We start from the raw sequence: 19,313 nt of genomic DNA on the forward strand, positions 1-19,313 counted from the left end.
TCTCAGGAACGGCTGGGCCGATTGCGTTCAAATTTGGTACACCGCTAGCGACCGGTTAGAAGGGTGTTTTGCACAAGCTCGTTGGAAGTACCCTCTTGCCCTTCTGCACGTGCAGGGCTCACTATCTCGCTCGCTCGTTCTTCGCCCAAAAGGCGTTTTACTGGTAAGATTAAATTAAGAAAATTAACCCGCGCCCGGCTGGGGTCCTGGATTTCCACGCCCTGCTGGGGGGGGGGTGTTTGAACACCCCCCTTCTAACTCGGCTCCTGGGCCACGTAGCGATACGCGGAAGGCGGCGTTCGAAAGAGCGTCAAAAATAATGACGAAATCACTTTGGTCAATTTTTTGGTCAGGTCAAAGGTCAGGTCACCAGAGGTCATTGAAGGCAAAATTTCGCCGATTTCCAGGTCGAATGTCGACAATTTCCTAGAAGCCAACGCATAACTCGGGAACCAATAGAGCTACAGCGCCGCGGAAAAGCGCATTCGATAGCCCTATTAACGCCCTTTCTGAGTAATTCTCTCAGATTTGACCTAACGTCAACGGTTTTGCCTGCAGGGGGCAAAAACTGCAAAAATAGCCGATTTTTTCGGAAACAGTTTTTCTGCAATAACTTTTGACCCAAGCCTTGTACGAGCTTACTTTTACGGGCATCGTGTTCCTCTCGTCAAGACGCATCGAATGAACGATAACTTGACCTTGAAAGGTCAACTTGAAAATTTGACCTCAGGTCAAGGTCATGACCTGACCGGAAAGGGTCATGTTGCATATCAGTCGATCCGTATCGTCGAGCTGAACACATCTAAGGCGTTTTCATCGCTCTAGCATGCCTCTATCAAAAGTTATTTGCGAAAAACTGTTAGATACCATTCGTGACCTAAGATGACCTCAGGGCATAAACAGGGGTCACGGACACCATTTTCATATTCAGTGTGTCTAAACCACTTGTAATTCAGTGTTTGGGAGTGTTTATAATGTCTTTCATCCAAAGGAGGCGCATTTCAATTTTCTCCCATTGACTTATAATGGGGAGGTCGCAAAATTGACCTGACCTTAGGTCATCGATATCAAAATTCTGAGATATACATTTTGTACATACTATTGCTCTTAGCCATCGCTGAAAGTTTCAAAGCGATCGGTCACTCGGTGTAGCTATGACAGACATTGAAACTTTTTTATGAGGTGAGGTCACTTCAAGTGACCTGGTGACCTGACCTTGAATGACCTTGGTCTGAAATTTTCACAACATGTGTAGAATTGATGTATGATAAGGTGTACCAAAAACGGCGGCGCTCCGCGCCGCCGTTTTTGAGATATTCGCGAAAAAACACAAGGGGGGGTGTTCAAACACCCCCCCCCCCCCCAGCAGGGCGCGGGTTAAAGTGGCTTGAGACTTTGCAGAAATATTGGAACCTATTTGTTTGAGAGGACAACGCTGGGATGATAATGAATTGTCTCACCGTACATCTGTACTTAAAGTGACAGAAATACGATCGATCAAAGGATTAACATGGATTTTTTTGCGATGTGGGTCAATCAAATCAAATTAAGGCGGCCACCTTTTATGATGAGGGTAATGTTATCCATCGGAGCTGTCATCGTTACCGACATAGTTATATAGGGGAGAGTGGGGCAAAGCGGCCACCCTAACGTTTCTAACGATGCCGACGCTTGATTTTTAAACTTGGAAAGATTCTTTCTATACCAATGTGATCCCTATTAAATTGTCTTTTATTCCAACTGCGTTTCATTTCCAAAGGCGTTCACATATGGGAGATATTGACAAAACTTTAAACCTATAGCATATTGGCCACTTTGCCCCATCCCTGAGGCAAAGCGGCCACTGGCGACTTCTCAAGTCCCGATATGAGAAACAGAATAGTTGCCTCATGCACGACTAGGGTATTTGATGGTGGCAAGGTTTAAGGGAAGATGGATGTTAACTTTGTTATCTTCCCACCTATTGCTAAACAAAGAAAGAATTTTCTTGGAAAAACATTTAATTGCATAATTTGGTAACTCATGTAACCGAAAAGTGGCCAAGATGAATGCATGACGACACATTTGAATATAAATAATGTTTTTACCCAGATGGAAACAACTTATGGCCAATTGGGGGCTGGCCACTTTGCCCCGGCCGCTTTGCCCCGCGCATACCGTCCGAGACAAAAATATTCCAGCTCAGCTATTAGTGGGGTAAAAAGTATTAAAAATTGGTAGAAGGCATTTACGATAACCACGCAATGCATGGACAAAAACGCTTATAAAAATTCCAAACGGTTATGGAATAAAATAACATTTAAAAATTGTAGACATAATTGGTAACCTGGCAAGAAATGCTTTTCCGTGTTTCACAGAACAATGGCGATGGGCCTGAAACCCCGGTTTGGCTCATTCGAACGACCGCAAAGAGAAGTATAATTGGAAATCATAAATTGGAACTGACGCCAGCTGTGGAGGGCTAAAACGATGGATGGCCGCTTTGCCCCGGGTGGCCGCTTTGCCCCACTCTCCCCTACCTATATTCAGCGTAGGCGCCCCACCGGAAACCAATTCAGAATATGCAAGACGAGAAGCGATGCCACGGTTGGAATAGAACGATCAAGGCAGCTGGAAGCGCTCAGGCATACTGACTATTGACGCACACAACCCGCTCAGGGACGACACAGCACCTGTGGCGCCACCTACAAAGATCCACAGACAATGGCACGGAGCCGGAGCGGCGCTCCGGGCAGCCGCTGACTGTATAGTCTGTCTTAACCCGCGCCCCGCTGGGCTATTCAGCCATACGCGCCCTGCTGGGGGGGGGGGGGGGGCAGATTCTGCCCCCCCCCCTGTCTAACTTCCGAACCGAGGGTCGTAGAAAGACGGGGAAAACGGCAATCGAAAGCTCTCAACAAGGCGGATCTTAAGAGCACAATTTTTTTTGCTGAAGTAGGTCAGAGGTCAGGTCAAGGTCAGGTCAAGGGTACAAAATGCAAGTTTCGACAGCATCGGCCTTGCACCGTAGTTGCCGAAGAATGGACTGAGAATGATTGCCCAAAACGTGTTCTTAGACTACCAAGACAATATTCGTTGCACACAATGTCATTCAAAGGTCAAGGTCAAGGTCAGGTCAGGTCAGGTCAGGTCACCAAAAACAAAATATAGAAAAGGGCATGTGCGACACATGTTTTATGGGTCATTTTACTCATGGAATTCAAAAGGCACACTCAATAAGTGATATGGACCACCTCTGGATGAATTTCAGGTCGAGGTCAGGTCAAGGTCAGGTCAAGTGAGGTCAAATTTTGAAGTTGGGTGTTAAGGCCTAAAAAGGTGTCTATCTGATGCAGTTTTTCACGGCGAATCGAATGGTGCTATTTTTGTTTCCGTCCGAGGTCTATAACGTCCAAAAAAATCATTTTTCAAAAATTTTGTGTGTCGTGACGTCATAAAATTTTGAATAACTCCCACATTTTTGAACTGATTCTTCTAAAAATTGGTATGTAGGTGCACATAGACCACTTCTTTGACATATATTCCGGTTTTTTCGATTAACTCAAAATTTTGGATTTTATAAATATTTTCCCAAAAAATCAGTTTTTTGGAAAAATTTTGGCCAAAATCCAAAATTTTCAAAAAACCAAGATAGCCATTTGATAGACAAAGTAGAATCACGTATAACCTTTTTTGTTACGTCTTGATTCCTTTAAAAATGAAGATGTTAGCGGCGTTTGAAATTTTGCCGTTTTCGAGGCGAAAATGGCGAACATGACGTCACTAAAACGTCAATTTCTCAAAAATTTTCCGACGGATTTCGCTCAAATTTTCAGGGAACGTGTCAAATTGATGTATGATAAGGTACTGAAAGTTTGACGTCGCTGGCGTAACGCGTTTAGAGGTTATTGGCGAAAAACGGGATGGGGCAGATTCTGCCCCCCCCCCCCCCAGCGGGGCGCAGGTTAAAAGTACCGCGCAAAGTGACGGTGGATCCATCAAGCCTGACCGAGGAAGGGCCTGCTTAATTTGAGTCACCGAAGCAATTGACATCTTCGTCCATTCCCCAGGTCATTTGGTTCGGTGACTTTCAAATTGTAGCAGGCCCTTCCTCGGTCAGGCTTGATGGATCCACCGTCACTTTGCGCGGTACTTTTAAGACAGACTGTACCGTAGGCGCCACCTAGTGCCACCTACCGTAGGCTCCACCTAGGCGCCACGGTACGGTATAGGCGCCACCTAGTGCCGACAGCTGCACGTCAGAATAGCTAGTGACATTTGAGCTAGTGACTTTTCAGTCAGTTCAAAACAGCTAGTGCCTCAAAACAGCCAGTGCCTGAAAACAGCTAGTGATAAAATCGCTAGCGTCGAAATAGCTAGTGAAGCAAAATAGCTAGTGCTTAAAAACAAATAGTTAGTGCCTTCAAACAGCTAGTCACAAAATCGCCATGTCAATCGGCCCAGCGGTTGCTGAGCTGTACCTATCCTCTCAACAAAAGCGTTACAGGCCGGGCCAGGCCGGGCCGCTCATACTGAGATTTTCCCGTTATATTGAAGAGACTTCGCTTCGGCACTCGCTCACTCGCGCGACTTACTAAAATGAACGACTTACTACAGTTACCTACTAAAATCCAAAATTTTCAAAATTTTCAACAACAAAAACAAATGTAGGTATGTGTTGTAGAGCTCTTTTAGAACATAAGATTTTCCCAATTTCAACCTTTTGTCTTCATTTTTGACCCCCAAATTGTAACAAAATAGCTCCAACTTGTATAGAGCATGGTGACGTCATGAGTATTTTCGTGATTTTTAGGCACCTCTGAGCGCATCGCATGTGAACATAAATGGCAGCATTAGATTCCTCGTCAAACTCGTCTCCGGACAAAACTCGTCTAGAAAGGGCATTTTTACGTCAAAAATAAAAATTGACTTTCTTACCCCTGACCTGGTGATGTGTAGTGTAAACGTTTTTTATGTTTCCAATAGGTACACATTAATGACCAGGACAGTAACTAGGTCACATATAACAATGCCCATCGGATTCGGCGTGAAAAATAACACATAAAACATGTGTCGCATTCCCACGTAGCAGAAAGTGAAAACCGTGACCTTTCGTGACCTGACCTGACCTTGACCCGTGCTTAGTATGACATGACCCCTATACGCACATGGTACCTTTACTAAGTCTTGGAGGTCATTTTTCGTGAGTTTTAAGCAGGAGCTTTCCACTGTCCGTACGCCTCGTCATGCAGAAACCCAAGAATTTGCCTTTGACCCGACCTTGACCCGAAAGTTGACCTCAATCTTAAAACCTTACGAGTGCTTTCGGAAGGTCTCGTAGAGACCTCCTTGCGTTACTCGATTCGACCATTTTTTCTCGAGATAACAGGGAGGGGGTCGGATCCGCCCCCCCCCCCCCCAGGCTGTCGCGGGCACGGAAATAGGCGCGGCGGTGCCATGTAAAATTAGGGCGATGTTTGTTTTTCAGGCTCACTTTTGTCCGTTTTCATCGCTAATTCGCATGCTTTGTTGAAAAACGTACCTAATTGGAGACAAACACCTTTGGGGAAAAGGTTATAGCTCTGGTACTAGTTACTGCTCCAGTTTTGCACCCGGCACAAACTCAAGCGGCGCCTTAGCCTCGACCTGTGAGGGTCGGACCGAGCCGACTGCCTGGGGCGCAGTAGGATCGTAGGCACAGCTGGGGAAGGTGACGGGAGCAAGGGGAGGGGGGGGGGGGTGGTTACGTCGACGCGGAACAGATCACCGGTCTATGCAAGGTATGCAATGTTTGAAAGTAAAATGGTGTTCGATGTTATTACGTATAGCACACAGGTAGAATAATAGTGCTTATACTTTAGAAAATGCTCGATACGAAAAAAAACGTGGGCAACCTAAGTCGCTGACCAAGGGTAGGTTTGTATCATTCCTGTTATCCTGGCCACCTGTAAAGCAGTTTGCCAGTTGCCTCATTTAAGAAAGTTTGCCCCGCCTTATTCTTCTGGCAAAAGCCAACTATGGGTGGAGACTTTCATGGCGTCCAATTGGCGTCTAACTGAGCAGACGTCCAAGTTGGCGTCTAACTTGGCGTCTAGCTGTTTGACGGAGACTTCCAAGTTAGACGCGTCTCAAGTTAGCTGTCGCCAGATAGACGCAGCTGCCGTCCAGCTAAGACGCGTCTAGGACTTAGACGCGTCTAGCTAGACGAAAAATGGAAGTCTCCACCCCACTTGTGTTTGAGTGCCGACCTCCTAGGCACACAAATCGGGTGTGACTGTTCCACATGCTCCCGACGCACACTGAGTGTCATACACACAGGGCATATTGGTGGTTACCGTTCCCAGAATACAGGTCATCTCGGCAACGGCGCACCTCTGCAATATGCAATATGCATTTTTGATAGAGGCACTGATTTTTCCTCATATTCTGTATTGTCTGAGTGTATGGGGTGGTTGCAGTGTCACCCAGAAGCGTCGCATTCAAAGAGTGATAAATCATTGTGCTCGTATTGTGTTTTGTAAGCGTAAATCGGAACATGTCTCACCACTACTGAGTTCGCTTGCATGGCCCACTATTGATGATTTGATCAGCAAGCGAGATGTTTTATTTGTGGATCGACTGATGTACCACCCGTATGCTCCACGTCACTTGCAGAACTCGCTAGTTCACCGACGCGAGATATCCAGCAGAGAAACGCGCTCCACTTCCGCGGGCTTGTTACAATTGCCTCGCATCCACACAGAATTTGCGAGGCGTTTTTTTCACTTACCGTGCAATTGCGCAATGGAACCAGCGATCGTTGACCGAGTGAACCATCCTGTCAGTGTATGTCGCCATGTGTGATGTAATGCTGCCTGAGCTTTATTTGTGTGCCTTACTGCATTTCATGTGAATATTACGTCATGTACTTTTTTGTAACAATCATAGGCTAAGTGTGCTATGAACCATCAATCGCGGTCTGAAAAGCCATACAATGGAGACCGTATGTACAAATACAAATACAAATATGCCACAGTTGTTACTCTGACACTCTGAGTTCGCTTCGCAGGAGCTTCCGATTTCAAGGAGAGGAGCGGCGCACCGCATGTTAATGCACCTCTTCGAGACGCACATGGCGCTCGTCGTGCATGGGGCTGACATAGGAGCCAGCGTGGTGGTCGTCGAAGTGGTTGCCGTAGTGGTGGTAATGTCCGGGGCTGTTGTAGGGACCACAGTCGCTGCGCACACGTTGGTCACGCAGTTGTTGGACTGGCAGTCGTCGTTGTCCATGCAGACGCCGCTGATACCGTTACGAGTGGCGGCGCAACGCTGGAGCACGCAGTTGCCCGAGGCGCATGCGGTTGGCATGCTGCAAGAGGCGCCATTCGCAAGCTGAGACGCGGCGCTTGCTGCACAGGTTCCTCTAACGCAGTTACCGGAAAGACATTGGGCAGAAATTAGGCAGGGCAGAAATTAGGCAATGGAAATCATTGGGCAGAATAATCTCATGATTGAGAGCTGCGTCCGTGCGGGCTGCGCGCCGCGCCGGTGCCTATCAGACAGTCGCGCGTGCGCGCATACACACGCACACAACTGTACGCACATACACGCGCGCGCGCACACACACACACACACACACACACACACACACACACACACACACACACACACACACACACACACACACACACACACACCCACACACACACACACACACACACACACACACACACACACACACACACACACACACACACACACACACACACACACACACACACACACACACACACACACACACACCAGCACACTCGCCATTACACTCGCTTTCATAAACACATTCATTTGATTCTTTGATTTCGATTTCGTTTCTGTTGCTTTTGAACCGCGACGTTGGCAGGCAGCGCAAACAAACTGTAAAATTAACTCGAGTGTACAGACGAAATGTGTACTGTCAATGCACTTGCATGATGTACAGGTGAATGGGAACCTTTGTGATGGTTTTTGACCTGTATGTTTTCACTTGTTTCTGAATATCTGAAATAAAGGTGTCAGCGGAAAAAAAAAATAGGCAGGGCTGTTGGTTGGAGAGCTTGGCGACGCACTCCTTTCCGCTGGTAGTTGTCGCGCAGATCTGCGTGAGCTGGTTGCATCCCTCTCTGGTGAAAGGAGTCTGACATTCGTTGGCCTTGCAAACTCCGTTCCGGCAGAGACCAGACTTGCACTCGGCGTTCTGGTGGCACTGCTCATTGTTGTTTCTCTTGTCCACGCACACGTTACCGTAAGGAGCTGGGCTGCAGAATTGGTTCGGAAGACAGCGCTCATCCATGTAGGGGTGCGGGCACTTGTCTTCAATGCAGACTCTGCGGTCGTCGCAAACGTTGGACTTACACTGCAGGCGAGACGAGCAGTGTGCTCCGTTTTCCTTCTTGGCCACGCACATGTTCCCGTTCTCTCCTGGAGAGCAGTACTGCGTGGGCATGCAGTCGATGGACATGTCAACCACCGGACAGGCGTCGGCCTTGCACTTCCTGTTTCGGCAAATGCCGGATTGACACTGGGCCTTCACAGTGCAAGTGGCTCCGACTTGCAGCTTCGGCTTGCAGATGTTACCGTCGAGTCCTGAGCCGCAATACTGGCTGTCCGGACATCCAGTCTGCTCCAACAACAATGGGCACAGGTCTTCCTTCGGCCTCACGCGGCACCGGTAGCCCACCTTGGTGACCTCACAGTCCTGATCAGCCGGGCACCCTGACAGTCTGTCAGTGGCATCACACTCATCCCTGACACAGGTTCGATCCCGGCAAATTCCACTTGTACATTGGAAGCCAGTCTGGCAGGTCACTCCTTCCAGGTACTGGGCCTCACAGATGGTCTGACCTCCGGCGGACACGGCACAAACGTGACCGGCCGGACAGCCGCGGGTGAAAAGAGGCACCGGGCACGAAACAACTGGCAACGACGGCCTGTCAACGAAAATGATGTTGGGCGTGGGTGGTGCGCCTGCCACAGATTCTGTCGATCCCTGGCTTGTCAGGCTGTTGCCAAAGCTGGATATACTCTGTGCCAGACTGGAGACACCAGCTCCGGCCAGTGCAGCAGGTCCCGCCAGGATCGTACTCAGGAAGAACACACGAGCCTGTCGGCTGGAGCCCTCTTCGCCCTTCACTGCTTCCTCCTTAGTGGCGTTCTCTTCAGCGACAGACAGCGAGCACGCCGCCAGGACCACCGCGAGCACAGTGAAGGGCTTCATCGCACGGCACCAGGCAGCCGTGGAGTGAGTAGTACCTCCGCTCCACAGAAGCTGCCCAGGCTAGGTGTGGTCTGATGAACTCTTCCTCCGGTTATATATGCCTTTCCACCTTCATTCCGTATACACCAAGCCAGTTTGGCAGTAACTGGTCACCGGCATGACGTTTTGCTGGACGAGCCGCAGATATGCACAACTGTCGGATCACCGAACGAACCAGACTCTCGTTGTTATGGGCCACTTGTTTGGCTTTTAGACGTAATTACGCCCAATTTAGGCGGCAGTGCACACATTTGAGCAGAAGTGCAGGCGAGTTCGACAGTTTGGCATAGGGCATTCATATACTGAATCGCGGCACGATATTCGTCATAGTTCAGCCTATTCCGTCGTAGTGCAAGTAAAAGTCGCCTAGTTTCATGTATATTAGAGGTAGCACACGTCATTCGTCAGATTCGTGGGCGTCGAAAGCGGGAACGGGGGGGGGGCGCGTCCGCTCCCCAGTCTTGAAATGCAGGGGACGTCCCCCCCCCCTCAAACAGCACACCCAAGAGTGTTTTAAAAAATGACTATTAGCAGCGGTCATTGGCTATGGAGCCATGCAAACAGAAGTAAACCTTCGAAAGAATGCAGATTTACGCCCGTGCACAAGCAGAACCTCAGGTGAATATAAATGTACTTGAGCAGCTTGTGAAATTCGGGCCCGTCACAGACCGGTAAGCAAGGGTGGCGCCACGAGGAGAAGGATACGAAAGGATTTCCGCTCAATGGGCAGGACCGGCACATAAGAAAAATTGTGGCATGGATCTTAGTCACGTACACGGATGTAACTGACAAGTAGACGAAGGGTGTTCTGCCCTTCATTGTTAGTGGGGTGAACATGATAATTTTTGGGGAGGGGTCGTGCTTCAATAGCGGGTAGATATAAATCAGCATGGTTAAATCCGGGCCCGGGTGAGTCTCAACCAGCTTCGCCGTGGTGAGGACGTGAATGCACATCCGATTATCTGGAATACCTACTGACAGGAAAAAAAAACACTCGGAAAAAGCGGTCGAGAGCTATGAACAGGTATTTCTAACTAAGCTGTCGCAAGGCAAAAAGGCTAGTTTACGTTAAATAATATTGCTCCATTTTCTCTTTGACCTGTCATAGGATTGCAGACGTAAAAATCCGAATTATGCGAATTGCTGGCACTGATACCCTTTCGGGCTGCGGAGCGGAGCGGACAGTGTGTGCATCCGCATGCTAAAGACCAGTTTCCTCCCTACTGGCTGGGTCATACATCACAGCATAAACAAATCGGCATCTCGGATCTGGTATCTCTGAGCAACAGAGGCATTCGATAGTCCATCATATGTTCCAATCAGGGTTGTATACCAATCAAGTCGATTGAATTGATTGATTTGTTTCAACGCGTATTTTGAGTTGATTGGATTGAGTCGATTGACTTTTCGAGATGACTGGTTGACTGACTCGTTTGACTTTAGCGACTGGTTGACTGATTTGATTCCCGAAAATTAGAGTGACTCGTATGATTGAGTCGAATGAATGGAAAGTTCAAATAAGTTTTAGTTGATGAAAAATAATGACACCAACTGATGACATCAAAGATCACAAAACTACACTGAAAACTGCTTGTCAATTGTCATCACAACTGCAATATGGGGTAGATGGCCAAATAAAGAACAGGGCCTAAACATGAACAGCCAACTTTGACTTTCAACTGCAATAACTCATAACTGCTCCAATCCTGGTGATAGAACCTGGCGATGCACCTACCTACCTTTCTGCACTCAGCAGGAAACGTTTTTTTATCCAGATGATAAAGTGCAAGGCCCTATATACTAATAAAGTGTGATTAATTAATAATTCACATCTCCACATCTCCTCAGAAACAACCCACTGAACTCTATAAATATCTGAAACCCCTACAAAAATAACTGAAACAAAAGCGCCGTTTTCGTCTCGCTAATTACGTTTACGTATACCAATTAATAGCTAATTTGCTGCATTGTTTAAATTGCAGCAGAACGTTTGTTGATCCTTTTCTCCTGAGAGCCTAAGCATAACGTATTTAATATATTTCATTTTCCTTAAAATATTTTACCGAATATTATTAAGTGGTTTTATTTCAAATGAAATAATGATTAAATTGTACAACCGATTTATTTTTTGATGATCTACCATAGTACATGATAATCAATGACGTCATCTTACAAAAAAATCAAAACACGTAGAATAAGGATTTATAAAAGCTTAGCATACTTATTGGCAAAACGTTTTCTTTTATTCACAGTCGCACCCGTGCCGTTTTCGCGTTTTAATTTTCTTTGTTCCTTTTGTCCTTATTTTATCCTGTGGTTCCAGAGTCCCTGTCCTCTCCATTTCCTTTTAAATATATTTTTAATCCTCATCCTTATCCCCCAGTCCTAACAGTTTCAAATTGTATTGCAATTAAATGTTTTGAATTCTTCACATAGGTACCTAACATTGACATGCCACGTCCAGAGTCGTGGACCGCTAAATACTTCAAATCTCTTCCTTCCCAATCTGACAACATCCCACGCCTCAAATGCACATTGTGTGGAAAGATTTTTCAGGCTGCCCGTCAGTCTCTGTCTAACTGAAACCGTCACATGCAGGTAAGATATTTATTTCTATTTCCCTATGGTTAATATGTTATTGATGCATATTATCCATTAAAATAGACGTGCAGTATAGGGTAAATTGTCCAAATCACGAACACTGCCAAAATCCGAGCAGCCAACTTTCAACCGGAATATCTGATATTTAGTGTAAAATTGGCCAAAATTAAATTGACAACCTTTAGGTGAAAGGTGGTGATTTGAGTTAACCCTCGCCCCGTTGGGGGGGGGGGCCATTTTGGCCCCCGCCTGTGGTTTTTCCTGAATAGCAAGAAAACGGCGGCGCGCAGCGCCGCCAAATTTTCAGCACCTTCCCGGGCATCAATTTGACACCTTCACACCAAATTTCAAGTCTTAGGTCACCTTAGGTCAGGAGTTATTGAGGTCAAACTGAGGTCATGTTCGAGCAAAAATGAGCAAAAAACATGCAATCTTGAAACGCTCACCAAATCTACAGTTATCAAGCAATTTCAAAGTTCTTTATATGGTCTAGTAGACAAAAAGCGGCGCTACAAAACTGCTATCTCGGATTTTCAAAATTTTTGGTTTTTGACCAAAAAAAAAATCAAAAAATTGATTTTTTTAGAAAAACTTTGAAAAAATCCAAAAATTTTCCGAATTTCGAAAAAAAACCGGAATATATGTGATAGTCCCAGCGCTCTTCTATATACATACCAAATTTCAGATCGATATCTCGTTTTTTGGCCAAGTTATAGCGAAAAAACTGTTCAAAAATGATGACGTCAAATTTTTGAACTCAATTTTTAGCAATTCTAGACCACGTACGGCAAAACAAAGACCACCATTGAACTTCCCGTGACGAGCTCCATCGATTCGATACCCATTTTATGCAAAAATATTAACTTTGAAATTTGACCTAATTTGACCTGACCTTGACCTGACCTTGACCTGACCTTGACCGAAACGTGATCTAAGCTGGCCCCAAAGGCTGCCTGACCCATATGATCGCATTTGTCATGTAAAATGGACCATAAAACATGTATCACACGACACTTTCATATTGTGACCCCCCCGTGACCTGACCTCTGTGACCTGACCTGGTATCAGTGACCTCAAATAGCAAAATATGTGTTTGAAGAACATTTCCCCATCGATGATTTTCAATGAAATGCATTTTACTCGATTTTACAACGCATTTCTTGAAGTGCCTGTAAACGGTGAAAATTGGACCTTTGACCTGACCTGTGACGTCATCGGTTTGACCTAGGTCAATAAAATTGGGTCACAAGGTAGTTCCCCGTTGGGGCTATCCAACGCCGTTTACCGCTTGTCGCTATGTTGCGTGGTTCTCGAGATCTTAGGGGGGGGCCAAAATGGCCCCCCCCAACCGGGCGCGTTGCTCGGCAGAGCCCAACGGGGCGCGGGTTAAGGGGCGAGTCAACTACTGGGTTATTTTGCACCCATTAAATGAAACTTCTGCTCCAATTCTACCCATTGAACCTCAATATCATGATCCACCTGTCCATCACTAGGTATCCATCCTTATTACATAGAAACTTTGAATGGCATGGCAATTTATAATTTTAAATGACAATATTTTTATGTTTCTTCTGTGGGTAGGTAGGAAGGTAGGTAGGTAGGTACACCAGACTGCTATGGACACTTTTCCAAGTTGGTGGGGCAAAAAACCTAATGTATGTGTTGGTTTGAGTCGTTTGATTGAGTTGATTGATTCCTTTCATTGTCGCGTTTGAGTCGATTGAATCAATTCCCGAAAACTGCTCTGACTTGATTGATTTGATTGGTTTCCCAAATTTGTCGTGATTGAATTGATTGCTATTGATTGAGTCGTATACAACCCTGGTTCCAATCCGGAAGCCCAACCGACCCAAGCAACTTTCGATCCGTGTCCCTAGTTCCAGGTATCATGAAAGCTGTTGAACGAGTCATTCAACAGCAGTCATACATACCATTATATCTCCCAAAACTATCTTTTGGCATCCAGCCAGCATGGCTTCCGAACCCAGCACTTTGCCGAGACAGCTAGCTCTTCGGTCCGTTACCGTTACTGACCGCATCCTAGCCGCCACGGATAGGGGAGAAATATCGTGCCCGTGCCTTATGAGCTCAGCAAATGCTTCGACGTCATCGATCGTTAGCTCCTACTGGACAAACTAGCATTTCACGGCGTCGTGAGGCTCTCTGGTCCAAGGATCACGCACAGAGTGTTTCTGTAACTGATGGAATCCGACGTAGGGTACAGTCACGACCACTCCCAAACAATATGGGCGTTTTTTGTATTGTCATTGTCTGTGAGAAAAACGAAATGTCTGACTCTTCTAATCTTCTAATATGGGCGTCTTTCAAGGCTCGGCATTGGGCCCTGTTTTATTCACGGTTTCAAACTCTATTCACCACCAACACCTTCCACTGAATCCCCATATTGACATTTGACCTTGTTTGCCCCCCAGGCGAGGCGCACGGGTCAACGAACACTTCCACTGAACCCTTAACTTGACCTTTGACCTTGTTTGCCCCCAGGTGAGGCGCACGGTTACAACGTGACCCCCGTGGCACCGGGTCAATTTACATCACTGCCCGAGGCCATCTGCTATGTCATACAGTCGCTGAACGGAGAGAGACCGGAGTATAAGGTAAGAGTGAGGGAGGAATGAAGGAGGGAGGAGGGGGAAGAATGAGGGAGGGGAGAGGAGAGGAGAGAGAGAGGGAGAGAGAGAGAGAGAGAGAGAGAGAGAGAGAGAGAGAGAGAGAGAGAGAGAGAGAGAGAGAGAGAGAGAGAGAGAGAGAGAGAGAGAGAGAGAGAGAGAGAGAGACAGACAGAGACAGAGACAGAGACAGAGAGAGAGAGAGAGAGAGAGAGAGGGGGAGAGGGAGAGAGATCCTATACATATAAACATTTGTATGTCAAAGAGGCATCATATTCGTATGCTTTTTTTATAAACCAAGTTTTTTATATCAGCAAAATCATTGTAACATTTCGTTTGAAGTTCCCTGCTCAGTTCTAACTTAAGGACAAACAGAAACCAATAACATCAACTGATAAAGATGATATAACTCTGGCTGACGTTCTCTCCTCTCACGTCATAGGTAACTCTGGATGACGTGTGCTGTCATCTGAGACGTCATTTTCCCCATCTAGAGCTGCCAGATCGTGGACTGGTGTTCTCAACCCTTGGACGTCTGGTGCGGGAGCGAAAGGTAGGGACTGCTACGTAAGTGTGGGAATAAAGCTCTACATAAATCTGATAAAACCGAAACATGGTCGATTTCTAGTGCATTCACCTATAGTTACAATGTTTGAAGTTACGAGTTATCTTGTATTTTCTTACGCATTCATTTTTTATCTTGTAATATATCTTGGAATAGGTATCAACCGCTTACAAGTTACAACACAGACCTCTGCCAAAAAAAAAAAAATGAATGAAAAGAATGAATGTCGTAGCAAAATACCCAGCACGATTTGTCTCTAAATCTGCCACACTTATCAGACATACATGATACAAGCAGAAACACATGTCCCGTTTCTAGTGACGTGTTATTCAGCCCTGTCGGTTCGTAGATACATATCAAACATGTTCAGACCGCCCTGGAGAGCATTACCCTACACCATCTCTCGTCAGATCTGCTGTGCTACCACACTGCTGTGCTAAGGCAATAAGTAACTGCTATGTGAAGTCAGAGTCTGACCTCATATAGTAGTTTTTGCCTTAGCACATCGGCAGAGGCTGCACAACATTCAGGGCTACCAGATCGTCACATCGGTCCCTGTTTCACGGCACGACGCTACAGCGCGTTATGCATATGGTGTTTCCATGGAAATGTCAACAAACTGGGACGCTCCAACATTGAAAACGTCTGAGTTTGTTGATGTTTCCATGGAAACCCAATGCCGTAGCTAGCGTAGCGCACTGTAGCGTCGTGCCGTGAAACGGGCCCGCGGATACCTATCAGCGTCAGTTGGAATACCCCACACTAATACCCTACGTAATATCCTACCTCACACTAAAACCTTACGTTTCACTCTACCATATTCTACTTCCTTACGCAAAACCCTACCCTTCTTGTTCACAGATTTACCACACTCGTCAGAGCTATCAGATCGTCACACCAAATACCTACCAACGTCAGTTGGCATACTTTACGCCTACTCAAATACCCTAAATATTACCCTACGTTCTCTGTCCACAGATCTACCACACTCGTCAGGGCTACCAGATCGTCACCCCGGATACCTATCAGCGTCAGTTGGCAGCCGAGATGGAGCGGGACGCCATGAGATCGGGAAAACTGGTGTACCGGGCAGTGCAGACGGACTTGGCCGACATTATACTGGGAGGTATGGATGGGGGTGGGCACGGGGACATTATTCTGAGAGGTACAGGGTGGGGCAGCATAATCGGGAATGCTTTTTGGGCTCTGGTCATGAGTAGGCATGGCATTATTTTGATAAATTATATCATGGCAATGAAACGCCCAAAAGTTGTGCATCATCTGACATGACTACATCCATGAGCATGCAACTTCCTGGAAAAGAGCAGCAAAATAGTTCGACGGTGCTCCAAGTGCTTTGCGCGCGCCCATAGACACTAATGTTAAACGAGTAAAACAAGAACATTTTGTTTAAAACAATGCCATTCCACGTAAAGGTTGCTGGACAGGTCAACGTGTTATCACGGACGATAAGGATTGTGTGGGGATACTTAGGACAAAAAGTTAACGTAATCGTCGTAAAATAACTCTTAGCAGAGGACATACAAGATGACTCACTTGAATATAAGGAAGAAGCTCTTGAGCATATTAAAAAGAAACAATGTTCAAAACTTCAGCGACCAAAAATCTTATCACCGACTGGAATACGATAAAAAAGAATGGCATGCCATATAGGGGATTGTATCGAGAATATTGCAGCGGTCATGCAAAGTAAACATCCTGTTGAGGTGATGGACCTATGGGTGGTCTTCAAGGGAGGTGCACGTGGTGCACCCTACTTCATCGAGCCCGGATAAAACGAGCACCTCTGGTAAATACATCCACGCTCTGGCAGACTCACGTGGAGTCGTCGGAAGAGAGGATCACTGACGGTCCAGATCACGTCTTACGAGGACTCTGTCCGTGCTGGTACTGCAGTGAGGACGACATGTTATTGTGTAGGGCACCTCCACCTGAGATGAACCAAAAACTTCTGGTCCTTCAACTCCGCCGATTTAAATCCGACCAAATTCTTTATATGGAGCGTTTTTTGGTAGAAGTTTAATGAACAACTTATCATCAGTAAAAACGGTCTTCAGTGCAAGGTACGAAGCTGATGGGCGATCATGGACAAGCAGGAGGCTGCACGTGCATGCGCGTGCTTTTGGACCCGCCTTGAGAAGGTCATCGACGCGAAGGGCGGTCAAATAGGATGAGGGATAGGTAAAAGGTGACCGATTGATGGGATGTTGTTAAAATAGTGCTTGGAGCTATATTTTTAAATTCATGACCAAATAATCCCGTTTGATATTTATTCCCGATTATGCTGCCCCACCCTGTTATGTGAGGTATGGGAGGAATGGGATAATATTGAAGGCATGATATGTATCATTTTGGGAGACGTGATACTGGGAGGTATGAAAACTTAGCCAGTAGCCGAAGTAGCATACTTTGTGTTGACTGGTATCAGAGGCATGGTGGTGCATTGGGAATGTTTGGAAACCATGTTATGTGGATGGATTTTAGATCAACACAAACAATGCCATCAGGTCAGGGAAAACTGGTGTATCGGTTGGTACAGATTGACGTGGGCGATATCACTGGGAGGTATGGGATGTATGGGTGTATGGGGTATGATAGATAAGGAATTGGCGGCTGTAATGTCTAGAAAGCATGGGAAAAACTGTAGGTATGGGTTTACGCTGGGTGATTTGGAGATGGCGCTGGATGTGTGGAAGGAATGGAAAGTATAGGAGGCATGGACATGGAAGTTTTCGAAGAACAATGTAACGCTGGGAGGGGTGGATTTGGTTTACGCTGGGGGATACGTGCATTACGCTAAGCGATGACAAATCACATTTCAATGAGTGAACCTAACCCGCCGTGTTCTGTCTGTCAGGTACCGACACCGACCCTGTAATACACGCGCGTCCTCTACCGGGTGCCTCACTAGCGCCACCTCCAGGACTGGCTGTCTTCGCTCGGAGGCACTCGCTGAAACTCTCCGCCAATCAACGAGAGGTAAGGAAGTTCTTCAGCCAATTAGAGTGAAATGAGGTAGTGCTACAGCCAATCGAAGAGCCGTTAGTAAGTGCTACAGCCAATTAGAGAGAGGTGAGGAAGTACTGCAGCCAATCAGTGTGAAATGAGGAAGTTTTACAGCCAATCAGAGAGAGAGAGATGATATAGTCTTGTACCCAATAGACGAGAAAGGTAAAATTGTGTTGGAACAAATCAGCAGAATGCGATAAATGTAGTTGTCAAAATTTCGCATGTTTTACTCCTATTTTAAAAAGCCACCGATAGAGTGTTCCTTCGAGAGCTCGTTCGCCATTCCCGTAGGTATATAAGTATACCATAACTTATACGTTGTTGTGACATGTTTGGATCGTGCTTTTATTGGACTGATTTTCACATTTCTCGCTTTTCATTTCCTGCTTTCAGTAACATATTGGGCTAATGTAAGGGACCATAAAACAAAGGGTGCTCAGTCCTAGCGAAGAGTTGGCCCAACGTGAGTCTTTCATTTCTTCCCGCCAATAACCGTGCTCACGCAATGGGTACCTCAGGTGAAACGTTCCTCACTTCTCGCACTTCATGTTTCAGGAGCACTTCCGTCGCGCCAGCTCGATGCGCTACCCGAGTGGCCTGTGTCTGCAGCACTCTGTGATCAGAAGAACCTTCACCGACGAGACGGCAACCAGCGAGGAGTTTAGTGTCTGTGAGTGTTCCCGTTGTGAGTGCTTTGTTTCACGTTGTTGATTTTTTAGTGATTTTGCTAAAACTTGAAATTTGTGTGGTTCTTCAATGTGTCCAGTGCATGAAGTTCGATAAATTTGTGTTTGTCGGTACACCAATGAGGCAAATGGGTCGTTTGTTGTTGAGGCATGAACTATGCGGTAACCGTGTCTCGTTTGTACCGTTTGCAGCGGAGGAAGCAAATGCCCGCACTACGGACCGTGGTACGATTTCCCGCTCTTGATGTCTTTTTCTACTGATTTCTTTAAAATCGACTAGCCCTTCGTTTTCACCGTTTCCACTGGTGCGTCACTAATAACCTAACGAAAATTTATCTACCGGTTCCAGTGGAGCGTCCATCTCTGTTCTCCAAACTCCTCCGCCTGGCCGTCCCCCGTCGTCAGCTGGCCACATTCAGCGCCCAGTTCCCTCCACCAGAGTGGACCAGCGGTGACGTCACTCACCTACACTCGATCGGCACGCAGACGGCGCCATCTTGCGGCGGACAGTGGCCGCCAGCTGAGCGATCGCCCAAGGTGAGGTCATCGAGTGT

General features: G+C 46.5%; 1 protein-coding gene across 1 annotated transcript in view; it reads left to right on the forward strand.

Annotated features, from left to right (window-relative positions):
* LOC122367620 (filaggrin-like) overlaps positions 1–19,313 on the forward strand; it is a 92,393-nt gene that overhangs the window by 69,784 nt on the left and 3,296 nt on the right. Inside the window, exons 3-8 of the mRNA XM_043340894.1 lie at positions 14,354–14,466; positions 14,921–15,031; positions 16,022–16,169; positions 17,922–18,043; positions 18,629–18,743; positions 19,109–19,296. Coding sequence (XP_043196829.1) covers positions 14,354–14,466; positions 14,921–15,031; positions 16,022–16,169; positions 17,922–18,043; positions 18,629–18,743; positions 19,109–19,296 — 797 coding nt within the window. The remainder of the gene's footprint in view (positions 1–14,353; positions 14,467–14,920; positions 15,032–16,021; positions 16,170–17,921; positions 18,044–18,628; positions 18,744–19,108; positions 19,297–19,313) is intronic.

Source organism: Amphibalanus amphitrite, unplaced genomic scaffold (assembly GCF_019059575.1).
Source record: "Amphibalanus amphitrite isolate SeventyFive unplaced genomic scaffold, NRLGWU_Aamphi_draft 000883F_arrow, whole genome shotgun sequence".
Lineage (NCBI taxonomy): Eukaryota > Metazoa > Arthropoda > Thecostraca > Balanomorpha > Balanidae > Amphibalanus > Amphibalanus amphitrite.